Genomic DNA, 17546 nt, shown 5'->3' on the forward strand with positions numbered 1-17546 from the left:
CTCTACTGTTAACATCACATTTCTCACTAGGCTATATGGACTTGAACTGGCCTGGGTCAAGTTCACACTTCGCACTATGCTAAAAGGTTTGTTTTTATTAATCAAACTATATCTAGTTTGCAGGAAAGCTTAACAGTGCATTTTAATATTTCAGCAAGTTTATTTTATGCAACCATCTGCTTTAAAAGGTATTAATAAGTTCGACCTATGCATCAATGTCTGACAATGGAATGATGAATGTGTTCTCATGTGATGGATTTACGACTAAATCAAGAGCAAGTCACCTGAGAGGAACATTACAATAAGTAGTTTCATTAAGAATTTATCCTAAATAGTTAACATACCTAATTCAGAACCTGTCAGTGAGTAGTAGTAGTATGCAGCACCACTTGCAATGGAAAGTTAACTTCAAAATAAGTGAAGGCAAGAAACATTGCCTGTAACAGTAGCTATACTAAACACCTAGCAACTTTTACTTTGTGCAGAAAGTCAATCAACAAAACCTGTACATGCGAGAGTGGGAATCTGAAAAACTTTCTGTAGTCCATAATATGCAAGTACCAATCAATGCCTGCCATAAACTTTAGACTAGCCAATGCAAGAAGAGTCGTTACAACCCATCTTTTCCTTTAACAACTGAGGGGCAGCATAAGTCTGATCTTGAAGAGTGAAAGTGTGTGTTTCATAGAAGTTAAATGTAAGATGTTTGTAGCTTCCCATTTACTGATGTTAAATGTCAAGATGTTTGTAGCTTCCCTACTTAGTGATGCAAGTCTCAGCCTATTCTCAGCTTAGTAGTCAATCACAAATAAGCCTACCGCAGACATTACTGTATAACCCAGTAAATAGTATACAGTGAACTACTGAATATACTACTAATAATATGACGTGAAGTGATGTACTTTGTGACTGAATATTCCCATAACAGACAGAAGCGCCAGCAATTTATAGAAAAATGCACTTTCTTGGAATTACAACTAGGAAACAGGAGCTATGCTGAACATGAGGCTGCTTATGTGAGCATTACAATATCAGTGTTCTATGTTTCCCCTGGCTGTCTTAGTCTTCAATAATATTAAAAACTTTTCACTCCTTCAACAGATAAAAATAATCACACACGAATAATTTGTAAGCCTTCAATTACGAGATCATCTAACTACGGTATGCTGGTAAAGTTATATATTAAAGTAAATTCTGGTACAAAATTAAAAAAATAAATACTCTTATAACAATTTGAAATTAACAAACTGAATGAACATAAATAATTGCACATGCATTGAGGTTTGGATATAACATCGAATAAAATGTTCTACGTCATGCATTCTTCTGTAAGTTATTCTGTACCATAATTTTTCTTGTCATAATTAAGATTAAACATCTACACACACACACACACACACATGCACACAACTAGACCAACAAGGCTTGGAAGCATATATGATCACACCTACACAATAGCACCCTGACTTATGCTATGGGAAATCATTAACTTGATGCTAGAAAATTAGGTAAATAATACTGTCCTTGGAACCAAGGTCTAATCAAAACATTTTGCAGATAAAAGGCAATTTCATTGGAATAAAATCTAAAAATGCTGATGCACGTTTTGCAATAAACAACCAACTGAAAGTACTAGAGAGAGATCTTATGAGAAAAATGCCAATGATGCTATAATTTGTGAAGATAATAACCTTATGTGTAAATAATATATATTTCCTCTAAAATGGAGGTACAAACCATAGGTCATCATCTTCTGGGTTAAATCATTCCCAATTCAAATGCAGTCACACTATGAATACTCTATGATAACTTTACAGTTCAACAGTTAAGAAAACTCGTACAAAGTTTTCAAAAATAAAATAAGCACATAAATATCTAAAATATCAACAGGATTTTACTGTCCATACAGAACCTTTAACTACAGAAAGAAAAACATACTGACATTAAGGTCCATATTGCAGTAGCAATACAATTGTACAGGTTGTCTTGACACAGCAAGGAGACACTGCATAACACAGCAAGGCTAGTTTACTTCATACCGAGTGTTCACCTACGGTCTGATGTTTATATCAATTTTCAGAGAAATGAAAACAAAATCTCTTACAACCATTCACAAATGTCAAATTTCCCAGTGAAATCTTAGTCTTCACCACTCTTAACCACTTGGAACATTCAAGTCTTATGGATGTTTTGGGACACAAGATGAAATGGCCTTCAGGTGACAAGGACAACTGGAGTTTACAGTTTACACAATCCACACTTCATAGTCCACATACCACATACACTAATGTCAGTGTTGAAAAGGTTTTCTTACAGATACCTTCCAGAGACTGTACACCGACCGAGGCGGCTGGCAAGAACACTAGTAAACTTCTGCAGCTACAAATCACGTGAGAAGCATGCACCAGCACTAGTACTAGCATAAGCAGCAGAAATAAGCAAAGCTTTCCAAAAGAATGCCAGGCAAAAAAGACTAAGCACTAGGAAGATACCAAGACAGGCGAATACAATACATAATAATATGAAAAAAGAAATGTTCCCAACACCATACACCAAATGCGAACAAAATACTCAGAAATAAAGTAGTAGATTAAAGATCCAATGGTTTTTGTTCAACTCACCCCCACCCCCCCTTTTCTGTTTATTTTTCAAGAGGACAAAACCTATGCATCACTAAGAATTCAGTGAAATCCTCATGAAACTCCAAATGAAATTGTATGGAAGGTTTTCTTTTCTCTCTCTCTATCTATTCTCTCTTCTCTCCTCCCTCCTTCTCCTATCTCTCTCTCGCTCTCTCTCTCTCTATCCTCTCCCTCTCTCCTCTCTCTCTCTCCACAATGAATCTTAATCTACGTTACTTTCTGGAAAACTTCATTCTTGAGCAGTTATGAGATTACTTTTAAAAAAAAAAGCTAATATATTTATAGGGATGTTGTTACAAACAAGTTTGACATTGATCCAAGTCATAGGTTTTTAATGGGTATACAGTTGACCGTCGCTATTCGCGGACTCGCCTATTTGAGGATTTTTCTACGGACCGTTTATACCCATTATTCACAGAAAATTTGCCTATTCGTGGTATTTTTCACTGAGAAATATTTAAAAATTACTGTATTTTCATATTTTTGCGACAAAAAGCACTTTTTTTGATAAATCTATTAAAATACTCCGGTATAAGCATCTTTAGAGGCCTTTTCTTGTGTTTGAACTATCAAACTAGGCAGTTCTAAGCATTCTTAGAGGCGTTTTAAGTATTTGTGGATTTTAGCTATTTGCGGGGGTAGGGGGTTGGTACCCATCCCCCAGCGAATACGGGTGGTTTACTGTACGACAGAATTGCAGTCTAATTGCAACCACTTAAAATCAGAATTTTCCCAAAATACTGATGTATGCTAAAGGTAAACTATTTCAAAGATTACTGTTCGATAGTTGTAGTAATTAAAAATGCAAGGAAACCAAATTATCAAAGCAATCTAACAAGGCAAAGTTGACGAACTTAACACGTAACTCTGTCTATAAGTTTAATTAATCAATTATATATCTTCACATTTTTTCAATAAATATTTTCAAAAGGCCCTTTTTTTATCACAAAAACAATAAGTATCCCACAAGAGAAAAATAAAAAATTAAGATGTACCTACTATATACGTACAGTGGTCCCCCTTATTCGCGGGGGATGCGTACCAGAACCCCCCCCTGAATAATTAGAACCCGCAAATGTTTGAAACCCCTATAAAAACACTAAAACAGCCTATTTTGTTAGTTAAAACTCAAGAAAAACCACTAAAAATTTTCACACTTGGTTTTTTTAATAGTTTTATCACAAAGTGCATTTTATGATGAAATTGATAAAAAAAAACCAAGAATTTGTGGATATTTCTCATAGAAAAATACCGCGAATGCTCGAATTTTCCGCGAATAATGCGGGGAATCGTTCCCGAGAGAAATCCGCAAATGAGTGAGTCCGCGAATCTGGAGAACGCGAATATGGGGGGCCCACTGTATTTGTTGTGCCTTGAAAGGTGGCTGACGGAGGTCAGAGAACTCATAACTGAATGATTTACCAATTATACTGTAAAAGCTTTTATACCGCTGGATACGCCAATTTTCTATGAAAAAATAATGACAGTATTGTTAACAAACTCGACCTGCACACTGAGTTCAAGATCACATTCTCATGATGTCTTCTGGCAATACGTATAAGGAAAATGCACACACATTCATTCTTACATTTCTTGTGTAGCACAAACATCTGATATTCCAAAAACAGTCATGGTACGTATTACATACATGCCAAATTGCCATGAAAAGTTACAAAATGATGCAATACATCAGGAAAACAATAACAAACTGAAGCAACACACCAGGAAAACAACAGAGATTCATTCCAATGTAAAGAAAATTAGGTTAGAAAAAGTATGTATCTAAAATATTTCTATTGTATGTAGTATGTACTATTATTCTTATCGAGGAAAAATCACGTTAACAGAAAAAACCATAATAATATGCATTCATACATCAAAACTTCAACATCAGGTAAGTGACACCATCAATCAGTAAACAAGTATATACTGTACTTATAATTGCATTTTATGGGTTAAACTGTAACCTAGCACTTTTCAACTTTTTTATAAGCTCCACACTGGCACTACTTATCCATCTTCTAGAACAATATCCTTACATTTGAGGTGATCCTTTTTGTGTCCCTTCTGAAAGGGACTCAATCACAGGGTATTTTTCTGATCGCTTAGTAATCACGCTATACTAAAACAATTGTCATCCTTCTGAAACTTTGGCTATGTGACCTGATTTACATTTTCTATCCTTTCTCTACAAGTAGCATTTTGCCTGCAGCCTAACCAATCTGGAGTAACAAGGGTTTCATCATATCTAAAGAGCCACCAAATTCAAGCACTTATTAGTTGGAGATTTACACTCCCTGGGAAATTCATATGACAATTCTGTATGTATTTCCCTTGCCTAATGAGCTACTAAAGAAGTTATGATTAAATAGTATATGTGTTCTTTGCTTTCATTACAGTACTGTATTGTTTCTTTTGACAGTCAAATGCAATTTTTCTTTGCTTTTTGTGGGGATAGGGGGTTGGTTACCATAATGCAAAGCTACCTAATATCACTGAAAGCTCATTGTCCTCTGCCCTCTGCTTAAAATAAATAAATAATCCAACCTGTGACGAACTGCACATAAGGATAATACGTAGTAAACTACCAGATCACAAAATTTTTTTCTAAATACTTGTATGTAAGATAAGTTAAGGTACACTGTCAGCAACATCAACTGCTAATGCCTAATTATCAGTTTCCTGGCACTACCATGAAAACTGAATGGACTGAATCTTTTGAGCAAAGACTAACATAAATTTACTGTAACAATGTTAGCCTAGGGCACAATGAGAACACACCTTAAGAAAATTACTACAGAAACCTACGACATTGGACTTGGGGTTATAATACATTTTCCAATACAGTATTACTGTATAGTACTTTACAGTTTCCTTTTGCCCAAATTAATTTTAAGATATGGTTACCCAACCTTTATAATTCAGAAATATTAAAAAGTTAACCAGGGCAATGCTGTTGTAGATGTACAAGGACGTAAATCATTCAAAATCTTTTGAGTGAAAAATAAAAATGCTGGTATGTTTCTCTGTGCCCCATGTAAACAGCTAAAGGACTTTTTCTTAATCTTCATATTTCAAAGGATTCTTTACGCTTATTAACCTTTGCGTTCTTTCTTCCCCACATGGGATAATAAAGGGATTTTGACGTAGGAGAAATCTATTTCTGGGCGAGGAAGCCGTGTCGCCCATTGAAATATACTAGTATGTTCCTTTACCGCTATTTCTAAGGTAAATTATTGCTAAAATACCAGAGAACTGCTAAATTGGACATGCCAGAATTTTCTGACTTTATTGAAGCCTATAAAAGTAATTGATGATATTTAAAAATAAAATTTATTTTTTAATATCTCTTGCACTCATTTTAGAGGTGTACTAAAATAAATAATAACTTTGGTCAATCAAGTTTGATTTTCTCAAGGAATAAATCAACGACAATCATGCGATCTTGATACCAGACCTTTTGCTGTATTCAAACTGTCAGTCCTACTACTATGTCATATGTAATAGAGCAAGGAACTTGCACTACCATTTCTGTTTATTCACTATAATAATATTTATGCAATTGCAATTCTATCTTATTTACTAGAGAAGATTCAACTTGAATACTGCTCAAGTCTTAACAGCCCGAGTGACCTTTAGACAATTTACCACTACGCTAAAAACATCTAATCTTTAAACCTTCATTAATAAGAAAAACATAATAAAACACATTTAGTCTCAGCGGAATCTGAAATTCCCAATCTCCCTATTTGTCATCACATCTAGAAATTTATTTCTTTATAAAAACAGACAATTCTTCTTTTTAATAAAAGTTGCAAGATCTGTTGATCTTTACAGGTTAAAAAAAGGGGACACCCCAACTGACCTGGAGAGAGAGAGAGAGAGAGAGAGAGAGAGAGAGAGAGAGAGAGAGAGAGAGAGAGAGAGAGAGAGAGAGAGAGAGAGAGAGAGTCCTAGTACCACTCCATATTTCCTTGAAGTTTTAAAAGTTATGAATATGAAATGCTATATATAATCAAGGCAATGTTCTTCCATCAAGCTGAATAATTCAATAGCACTGTAAATTAACTTATCATCTTGAGCTTTCCAGTACATCCTACAAAAAATACAAAAATAAACATACATAAATTACTTTGTGAAAAAATCCCACAATAAAATACAAATATTACCTCTTTCAAAATTCTCACTTTTACAGAATTCTCTACAAATGGAACTATTACTGTATAAAGAAATAACTACTTCTGCAAAATACCAACCCATATAACTGTTTGAGATATAGGGATTACCTAGGGTTAAAGTTATTACTTATGAATTCAACTTCCATACGTTTGTTTCATCTATTCATCAATTTTAACGCATTCGGTCCCAGTGACTCAGCCAAGCTTATCTCTATGCATTAAGGGGATGATTAACTGTGAAATTCTATTATGTACATCTTTCTGGGTAAGATTTCTCACATGCTACTAAGAAACAAGAACCGAAGAAGCGCATAAGAACTGGCCAAATAATTAGATCAACAAATCTTAACCAGCATCCACCCAGCCCTTTCCTGACTCCCACCAACCCAGCCTACTTCGAAGATGACAGCCAAGTCATGGTCACAAATTTGCTGGTTCAGAGTAAGTGTTCTTTTCTTCACCAAGTGATAACCACAGGAAGTACTTTCATGCCTATTACCTGAAACAAACTGATTAGTATAATTTTTTTAATGCACTGACTCTTTCTAAATTCATTGTCTAGCCTACCCTCTCTGAAATTTCTGAGAACTAACACAATAACCTAAATACTTATTGTGTATTATTAACATTTGGATTTCAGGACCGGACACTTCTAATTTTGTTCCTAAACAAACAAGATCTTCCTAGCTGATGCAGTTCAATGTTCTTTGAGACTAAAACTGTTACAAGACTACTTATAATCTAAAAGCCTTTAGTACAATTAGCCATTTGATATTTGTACTTTTTAATTTGAAAAAATGTAATTCTACTTGCTTAAAATTTTTCAACAGCTAACACTTCCCAAGCTGATTGGGATAAATTTTCAAGCCTGATCTTAGCCTTCAAAAAACCCCAAGAATTACATTCAAACCTGCTGACCTTTCACTTAGATCCCATTCCCTTTACCTTCAGGAAACCTATTTGAATCATCTACTCTAAACCCACTTCTAAGATTCTTCTATCACAGTATAACCCATATTCCAAAAACAGGACAAAATTGCAGCAAACACCAGACGAGTCTAAATAGTAGCTCATTCATTCCTTCCAGTTCTCCAGAAATAAGCAAAACTGAGAACATGTTTGAAATGTAAATTTCCTGGAAAACTATTACTAGACTTTCCATTCCCCATTTATCTTTCAACATGTTTCAAATAAATTGAACTTTTTAATAACAATGTTGTGAAGATATTTGACAACCACTGGTCTGCAGGGGCAAATTTCTAAACTATATAAGTCCTGGACCTATTAAAATGATCAAAGCTAGTCTCATTAACGTGCATTCCCTGTTGTCGACCAATTGAGCAAAATCATTTATTTAAAAACACTTGAGTTTCACCCTTAAAGCTTCCCAATTTACTAGTCTGCTTATGAGTAAAAAATTGTACTGTTCACTTTGTAAGTTTTTATCTTCAAAATTAACTAGGTCAACATACAGAAAGAATTTTGGTAGACTTAACACACTTTTCTCATTTTGTGAAAATTAAAAAATATCATTCCACCATAGCTTGCGAATGAATTTCATACTCCACATCTTTCAAAATTGTGTTTTTAAGCATTCCTGGTTACATAATTATAAGAAAACTTTTTTGTAATAGTATTGATCTGTTACCAATTCCCCTTCAAGTGTCTGAATGCTCTATGAATAACGACGTTTTGAATTTTGCTCAACTTATAATCTCTGTACATAGTTTTTAATACAGTACATTTTTTAAATACTGATCCGTTACCATTTCCCCAAAAGCCTTACCTTCGACTGTTTGTATTCACCATGGATAATACTTGCAATGAAAAGTTAAGTACAATACTAACGAGCAACACTAAAATATGACTAAAAGATGACTACAGAGGCTATGCATTGTACTCTAAATGAATTTCTCAAAATATTTCCAGGATCTTTTGTACACTTCAGTCATAAACACTTGCACAGAATCCCAATCAACAACCTCATCCCACTGTTTCATAAGATTCCCAGATGAAGAGAAAAATACATACCAGAGTCCTCCCAATTTCTAAATCTCAATGCTCCAGTTACCGAGTATGCACATTGCACTAAACACCACAATACGGAAGATGATAATTTGGCTCCTACATAAAAGCTCTACATAATTTCCTTTGCTAAAGATATGCAGTGAAGACAAAGTATGAAGATTCAATGCTACCAAATATCCTGAGTAACCATGAAGATGTTAAACTACAAATATGAAGAATATACAAGCAGTTACATTCAAGAATGGACCAATGAGAAGTGAATGGCGTAGAGTGCTAAGGAGGCAGAGATCGAAGACAAAAATGCAGGGAAATGATGATGTAGACGCACATGGCGGCATGGAGAAGAAACTGCAACAAGCTGAGGGTACGGAAGACAGCCGACAAATGCGGCAACATCCTTGATGGAGAAACAATTGGTGACCACACCACGAAGGATGGGAACGACAGGTCCGCTACGTTCACCAGGAAAGCAAATAATTACAAAGAGATCGGAAAGTATGGTGTGTGTGGTGGAAGACGACAGATCTGGGAAAAGTGCGAAGGAATGGGATGTTAATAACAACAAGAGAATCCCGCCACCGTGCCGGACGTGCTGGCCGGCGTGCCCCCACTGAGCAAGGCTGCAGCCGCCTTTACGTTACCGTTACGAGTGCTCGTTATGGGCCACCTCAAGGTGCTTCTTGAGATCAGTTCTTATGTCAAACCATTGAGGACAATAAAAACAAGGCACCTGGTCGGAGACACTATGGACCAGGCCAACGTGGTATTTTAGTGCAGCTATGGTGGAGTAGCGCTTGCCGCAGTGGGGGCAGTCGCGGGGGCCAGCGTAGCGCGGCCGACCAACTTTCACCGTCAGCTGGGTACCTGCAACAAGACCACCGCCCTTAGTCGACCACTCCTCACACACACACGTCATCCAATTACCTTAACCTTCAGGTCTTTTCCTGTGAAGTTCTTTTCATTCATTATTAAAACATGCAACATACCCAGCCAAGGGTTACAGAACATTCAGAAAAGCTGTGTCCTCCAAAATAATGATTAAAAAAAATCAAGAGTTAATATTTACTTAGTACCTGAAGCAAAACTTAACTCATTCTACATCAACTAAAATTTTCATTTATATTTTAGCATACACAAAATGTGATTCTCCTTGGAACACTGCAGCTAAAGATGTGCCCTTTTAAACTTTAAATTATGTAATTTTACTATCTTAAGTTGGCAAGCAGAAAAAAACAGAAACAAAAATGGAAGCAGACTAGATTACGTAACAGGAACAGGACCTAAATATAAAAAAATTGGAAAAACAGCAATAAATCAATAAAGACAACAATAAAGCAAAACAATAAAATAACAGGCATAAAATAAAATAGCCACAACTATAATCATTACCATTAAGCTACAATTAAACACTGAAGCAGAGGTCTTAGCAAATTATGGGGATACCTTGCAGAATCTGGACATATCTTTGCAAACCTTCGAAACAATTAGGATGTTTATTTTCATTACCTGGTCACTCTCGTCAGTAAATACGGGAATACTTTCAAAGAAAAAAGATAATGTAGACAATATGACCTTGTCAGTCTACAAATTAGTCACAAAACAGAATAAAAACCACATGTTGCAACTTCTACAGTTTCTGCAAGTACTGCTGGGGAAGAGATATTACATGAACCTCAAGAAAAATTCATCGAGCAAACTATGAATGAACAAAACACATAAATTTCATTATATGTTTGACTGACACTGCAGTAATATTTTCTGTCATTATGCAACATGTGAGCAATGTTAGGATGGCAATGGATTTCAATAAAAAAAAAATCCCCAGAGAGATTCGGTAAACCTTCAAGAGAAAATAATGTTGACTTTTCCCACTGACATCAACCAAATGACCTTTCAGAGGAAGAAGGTACATAAAAGGACTCTTGAATTGACTGTAAAGAGGGAGGCAAACTTTGCACAGCAAAAATTATCATGATTTTAGAAGAAGAAAAAAATAAATAAATACAATAAATAAATAAATAAATAGCGTAAGGACATGGCGAGTATCATCAGCATTGAGCAAGATCTAAGGTATTTATGTTTCTCATTAGACCCAATTAAAGGTTAGAAACTGTTAGAACATGAGAATACTACCATGAATAATCCCTAAGTAATCATAACAAGCACAATTAAAATTCTTGTTATATGTATATGAAGAAAATAAGGAAGCTGTATTCCACACTGAAAATGACACCAACGTGAAGGTTTCTCTATGGTATATCTATTACATATGTCATAACTTCCACTGCAAATCCCTTACAGTAGATAACAATGCAGACTGACTTGACTGCTCAAAAATTATATTAAAAATTCATTAGCTTCTTAATGATTATCTTTCCCAAATTACTAGAATAGTTGCTTTCAATGATGAGTAATGGAGCAGAAATGATCTTCCATCATAAAATACAATCATCCAAATTCTGAAACTTTTCCAGTTTCTGTGATTAATCGAGTTCCTAAAGTCACTCATAAATATAGTCTGTATTACACATGAATTCATTTACACAGTCAACCAAAAACTTTGTAATTTAATTTTCTCAACTTTTTTCCTTTCTCTTCTTTCCCGCCGTTATCCCTACTTTAAGGGGTCAGATGCCTGATGCACCTTCTCCACTGCCTTTTATCGAAGGCATCATCCTCCACCAACCCTTTTCTCTCCATTATCTTCCTTCACTTTATCTCCCCATCTAATTCTCTGTCTCCCTCTCGATCTTCTTCCTAACAGGTTCCTTCCAAGCCCTCTTCACTCCCTCCTCGTCGTCCATCCTCAACACATACCCGTACCACCTCAATCGTGATTCTCTTATTACCTCTGTAGTCTTTACTAACCCTCCCCATCTTATTTCGTCACCTTCCAATCTCTCAAGCAGCGATATTCTCATAATCCACCTCACAATTCTCATCTCTGTTCTCTCAAGCTTTACTTCCTCTTTTCTTCTTAGAGCCAATGTTTCTGATCCATACAATAACACTGGTCTTATCAATGTGCTATAGTTTTTATTTTTCTTTCTCCAATCACATAAATTTTCAATATATTTCCAATGGTACTTTTACAACATTCCATCATTACCCTACAGTTTTAGTTCCCTTTGAATGTTCAAAATTCTCCTAAATCACCAAATTTCAAATTTCTGAGAATCTAGGAAATATCAAGTAGTCCAGCTTCATTACACAGCATAACCAATCTTTTCAAACTTAAGGTGCTAAGAGTAAGTTTTCCTCATGGTTCTTGTAATAATAATCTAATATGTATGTATAGATACAGAAATTTATCATAATCTCCCAAGACAAGAAGGGAGTTTCAAAAAACGAACCATGTCCTTCACAACCAGCTAATCTTGCTGCCTGACCCTGTATACAACAAAGTACTGAATCAGAATAGCCAGAGAGGAGTGATCTCTCTATGCAGCAAAATACACAGCACCAGTTATAAACTGTACCTCAAGAGAAGCAACAGTTCCTGAAGTCGATGTTTGTTTCTATTGATTTCATCTCTTACTCACTTTAATTCATACTTCCTTTTAGATCTTAAGCTTTAATTATTGCAGATGTAGTCAGGAATGATTGACTTTCATCAGTTATGAATGTATTTATTTCCCTTCTGCTTAATCTGAATGTATTTGTTATTTTCCTTCTGCTTGTTCTATGTATTTTTCCTCTTTATACATACGAGAAATCTACATATTCAAAGTTTACCAACAGTCAACAAATCACGTTGTCTAGTCCGCAGGATTACATACAAGCTGAATATGGGTACCCATTTCTGTGGAATCTTAATCAGCAAATTTAATGTACCACTTTTTACGCTTGTTTCAGAACGACTGAAACGTATATAACTGTACATAATATTACAGACCTATAAGCCCATCCTATAGCAAATATTGTCCTGGGTATTAAGGAAGAACAGTACACTGTAATCTACCTCATGACAGATTTTTACTATTTCTCTTTGGCCTGTGTCATATTTCACACCCCTGGGATATTTCAAATAATTTCATTTTTTTTTAATAATATACATATTCATTCTAACTACAACTCAGGATCTCATATTATCCTTCTTCTTGTTAAATAACCATAAACTAGTACTATAGTACCTGTAAGGTAGTCCCAAGTTATTGGCACTTGGTTCTCTGCAACCCGGTTTTATGGCGCTTGTCTAGCAATGATGACTGAATTTTTTACGCGAATGTGCGGCAATAACTGGACGTTAGTGTTATCGTCGCAGATTTTCAGTTGTCATTACGCCGTAAGGAACAGAGCCCCCACCAGATAGCAGGGGACTGCCTGTATAGTACTTCTCTAGTGGTCAATCAACTGTAATCATCAACAACATCACTACATACTTGATTTACTAACCCTATTGCTATCAAAACAATTTTGTGCAGTATACCTGCAATACACAAGCAATATGAACCTTGTTAGGTTGCAAACCTTTGTATCCTCACTGAAATATCATGTGCATGAATATAACATGATACACTGATACAATATGGCATTCTCTGGCAGTGCAGGCAAAATGGTTTCATAAACTCAAGAGACCAAGAAGCCCCTCTTAGTAGTCAGTGGATACATTACTGGAATGATGGAATAATTCAGGTCTTGCTATAATGCACATTGCTTGTGTGTGTGTAACTATACGATGTACATATTGTGATGATGAGTGGAGACAAAGTCTACAACAACACTGTTTAGCAATGAATTACTTCTTTAAATTATCCTAGATTTCTCTCTTGTCACCCACCAGCTTGCCAACAAGTGATTATTTGTTTTGACTATTTAGGCAATTTCCAACTTCCATTATTACAAGGCCTAGAAAAATATCTGGAAACAACCAGTTTTCCTATCCCATACTTGATGCCAGAATATCTAAAATAAGTACTACATGACTACAAAGTTTGAAGTACTACTTGTACTGCAATAGAATGTATACTGTTAATCAATCTGTCAACTGCCACGCACTGCATTGTGCTAATAAACAGCAGGAGGAGATATTTAGGTGCACATGATCCTAAAGAATAAAATATAATCACCATTTCATCTAATCATATTGCCATTTCACCTAATACCACCTACATTTTCTTGGCAGCCAACCTGATTATAAATATATGTACAGTATATAGCATAGCTATTGCCACACTTCCTGCACTTAATGCTTACCAAACCTTAAAAGGACTAAACTAACTTTCAATCTAAATTTTACGGTACACATTTTACTGATATCATACCTCTTTAGCCAGGCTCAGAGTTCTTCATAAAAATGGTAAGAAGAATAAAAAAGCATATTTGCACTGTGACACTGTTTATTATTGATGAGTCTGAGAGCTCCCTGCAATGACCGCGGGGCCTGAGTACACAGCAAGCATCTGCTGAGGGTTCGAGGGGTTGGGGGTTATGGTAGGGAGGGCTGGAAATTTAAAAAAAAAAAAAAAGTCTGATAGTTAGTTAAGGGGAAATGGGAGCATATATATATATACTGCAAATATATATACCAGGGATTCCTCGACGTTAGCAAACTGGGGTCTACAAAAATTGCTGTTTACAAAAGTGTGTTTCCATGTACATGCCTATTAGTTGGGCATCAACAGTGGTCTCTCTCTGGTGCACCATAACTTTATATATAACTATTTGCATTTTTTGAGTTGTGTCCCCGAGTCACGACTGCCAGCAATTTCATTCGTGGTCGCAGTTGTACAGGGGGACCTTGCAAATAGCTTTTGTAAAAGAAAAGGAAAGAATTACATGGCTGCATCAAAGACATACTACTGTCCGCTTACTAACATGACGTGCACAGGCGCATTTCAACGCACTCTTTATTTAAAAGTCTGTCCAAAATCAAAACCTGCTAGGCTTAAACATTTTTGGGTCTTGTACTCACTGTATCAAAATTTCAGAATATACTTTCAATATTACAAATTTTCTGTTACAAATATGATATGAATGTCTGACAAAAATATATTTACAGTACTGTATAATAACTCTTTATGGGCCCTATTCACTCGTCGAGAAGGAAGACAAAAACACATTAATGCTCAACACGAGTCAAATGATCATACAAATTTGGAAGCCTTTTAAGACTTAGTTCGTAGGCCTACTTCTGGAGATTCCTACACACATTTTGATCTTGTATTGAGCACCTATCACTAAGGGACACACGAGAAGATAAAAACATAGGGCTTATACTGTGATGTAATTCCATTAGATTTCTGAATGCTTATTAACCAAAGCAAAGCTTGTTCAAAGGACTAAATCACAACAGGAATACCTTGAAAAGAGAATTCCCTTTCCTGAAGCAGGTAGTACAAGTAAAAGTTTGTACACAAGTTGTCAAAAGCAATTGACTTTAAATATTCCTTTCCTTTTTATTGCAAAATGCATGACATTTTTAATCCTTACAACTACTTAAAAGTGATTTAAACTTAAATCATCTATAAAGCAAATGAAAATACATTTGGAAAGATAAATTAGGAGAATTGTCAATAAGTGACTAAGCAAGATGGTTAGTTAAAATTACTTGGATTATTTTCAAAGATCTAATGACCACCACAGTATTTTCCCTATGTTTCATCTGGTTGGCCAATTGGCAACTTGCACAATACAATGACAACATTTCTGCTAGAACTCAAATACTTCTCGTGCCAAATTACGTACATCTGTTACAAACCTTAAAACCAGTCAAAATTGAACTCTTTTCAGAGTCTCCCTCTATGAATGAAATACTGAGTTCTAAACACCCATGTTATCACTCATACTGACAATCTCTATGAATGACATGCAGGTCCATCTTGTAGTCAGACCAGACTGCCTACATCCAACCTTTGTCCAGTCAAACTTCGCCTATGACCAACCAACCACTTGGTAGAAGGAAGAACTATGACATTTTCCAGAAAATGCAGGAAAGGAATAAGACTCAAGGCCAACCACTGAATTGCCACTTGACAAAAAATGAAAACCGTGAAACCGAAACAATTCAATTTTCAGTTGTTGCTGTTAATTCTGAATTTCTGAGACTTTTAGTCAAAATATTGATTGTCTTAATCAAAAGAATTTTAAATACTATACAGAAGTTATTCCTCTAAACATCAATAGAGAACTTTACCTCACAAATCAGCAACCTGCAACTTTTTTACTATAAAAGTTTATAACAATAACATTGTGGTAATTAGTGGCTATACCTTGAGTGTAATAGTAGTAGTAGTTTGGCATGGCCACAATATGAAAATAAAAAGGGCATTTAGGTTCAGGTACAAAAAAAATTGGGTATTATTCCTTGGCACAAATTCCTTAAAAGCCTTTGGCTCAAGAAAGACACATCTAAATTCATTAATAAATAAGAAATATATCACATCAAAATGTCTTTCACTACATTACATTACTTCTCACAGTCCCTGTTCACCACCAAAACCAGCCCATCCTTCAAAATTTGCAGTCATACCGGTTTCCACAGAATCAATTGTCATTACTTGAACCACTTTCAATGCCTTTGAAGAGTTTTGGTACTGGCATCGGCTACAATAATCTCTCTCACTCTTCCTTTCAGGACAGAGTGATATGACGAATGAGGTAATACATTGACCACCTTGGCATTCAGTTTGGTTTCAATTTTTTTGTCCTGAAGGCAATTTTGTCAAAAAATTTAAAGGACCTTCTTTACATTACCTCAAAGTCAAACATTCCATTCACAAACCGAAATCAAATGCCAAGCTGTTCAAACAAAGCACGAAATGCTAGTACTAGTGGCGGAACTTCAGAAGGAGGGGCTGGTACGGAATGGTGAGCTGGGGGGGTCGGTCGGTACATCAGATGCTTGCAAAACTCGAGACACTGAAGACATGTAACTAAATCTATATTCACATAAAACATCCAATATTGTTAAAACTAACATTATGACAAAAAATTTGTACATGCGTCAAGACAGATGCTGAAATTGACATTTAGCAATTTAAAAAAAAATTAGCCAAAAAATATCTGAAATATAGCATATGAAACTACAAGTCACTTGATCTAATTCTAGAACCCTTTATTGCCTTGGAGCAAGGGGGAGGAGTCCAAACTAGAGTTTTGTGACACAGCGTGCCACGTCATCCCTGAATAAAAATAGCACAGGCCTTGTGTTTGACCTCCATCAGTACTGTACTTAGTCCCCTGACACTTCTAATCTAGTTACACTGAAAACCATTTAAGCTCTTACAACTCAAAATGCCAACATATCAGCATCCATCGCATCAAAAAATAAGAGGTCAAAATGTAGCAATTGCATGGAGCTAAGCTTGTAGCACAGTGTTAAATCAGTTTGTACTATGGATAGCCAGCTTTCTTTGGGCAGGCTGCACTATTCTCCAATTTTCCCTTTGAACTCTGTGATTTCACACTACTGCGACCTCTTCCAACTTTCTGATACTTCTCAAGGTTTGTTTGGAAGTTCACTCCTTCCAGTTTCTACAGGATCTACCAACTTGTCTAATATAAGAGCACCATTGCTATATTTCAAATTGATTCTTTTATGAAAAGTTAACACTTCTCCAGGTCAAACAGTCCCTAAGCAGTTCATCGTGTCTGTTTGTATCTACAATGAAAATATATGTATTTCCTGCTACCAGAATAACTAACTAAAAGCTGTATACAAAAAAACATTGAGCAAAATGCCAAATATTGATATATA

At 35.5% G+C, this 17546-nt stretch overlaps 1 protein-coding gene across 5 annotated transcripts in view; it reads right to left on the reverse strand.

The window, feature by feature from the left end:
* LOC135203779 (broad-complex core protein isoforms 1/2/3/4/5-like) overlaps positions 1-17546 on the reverse strand; it is a 145267-nt gene that overhangs the window by 25519 nt on the left and 102202 nt on the right. Inside the window, exon 6 of one of the 5 annotated variants that reach the window (XM_064233750.1) lies at positions 2827-9712. The exons of 3 other annotated variants lie outside the window; for them this stretch is intronic. In XM_064233750.1, coding sequence (XP_064089820.1) covers positions 9492-9712 — 221 coding nt within the window. In that variant the 3' untranslated portion in view covers positions 2827-9491. Of the gene's footprint in view, positions 1-2826; positions 9713-14163; positions 14292-17546 lie in introns of those variants that run through there. One more of the 5 variants, XM_064233752.1, reaches the window with a different exon arrangement.

The sequence above is a fragment of the Macrobrachium nipponense genome, chromosome 36 (assembly GCF_015104395.2).
Source record: "Macrobrachium nipponense isolate FS-2020 chromosome 36, ASM1510439v2, whole genome shotgun sequence".
Classification (NCBI taxonomy): domain Eukaryota; kingdom Metazoa; phylum Arthropoda; class Malacostraca; order Decapoda; family Palaemonidae; genus Macrobrachium; species Macrobrachium nipponense.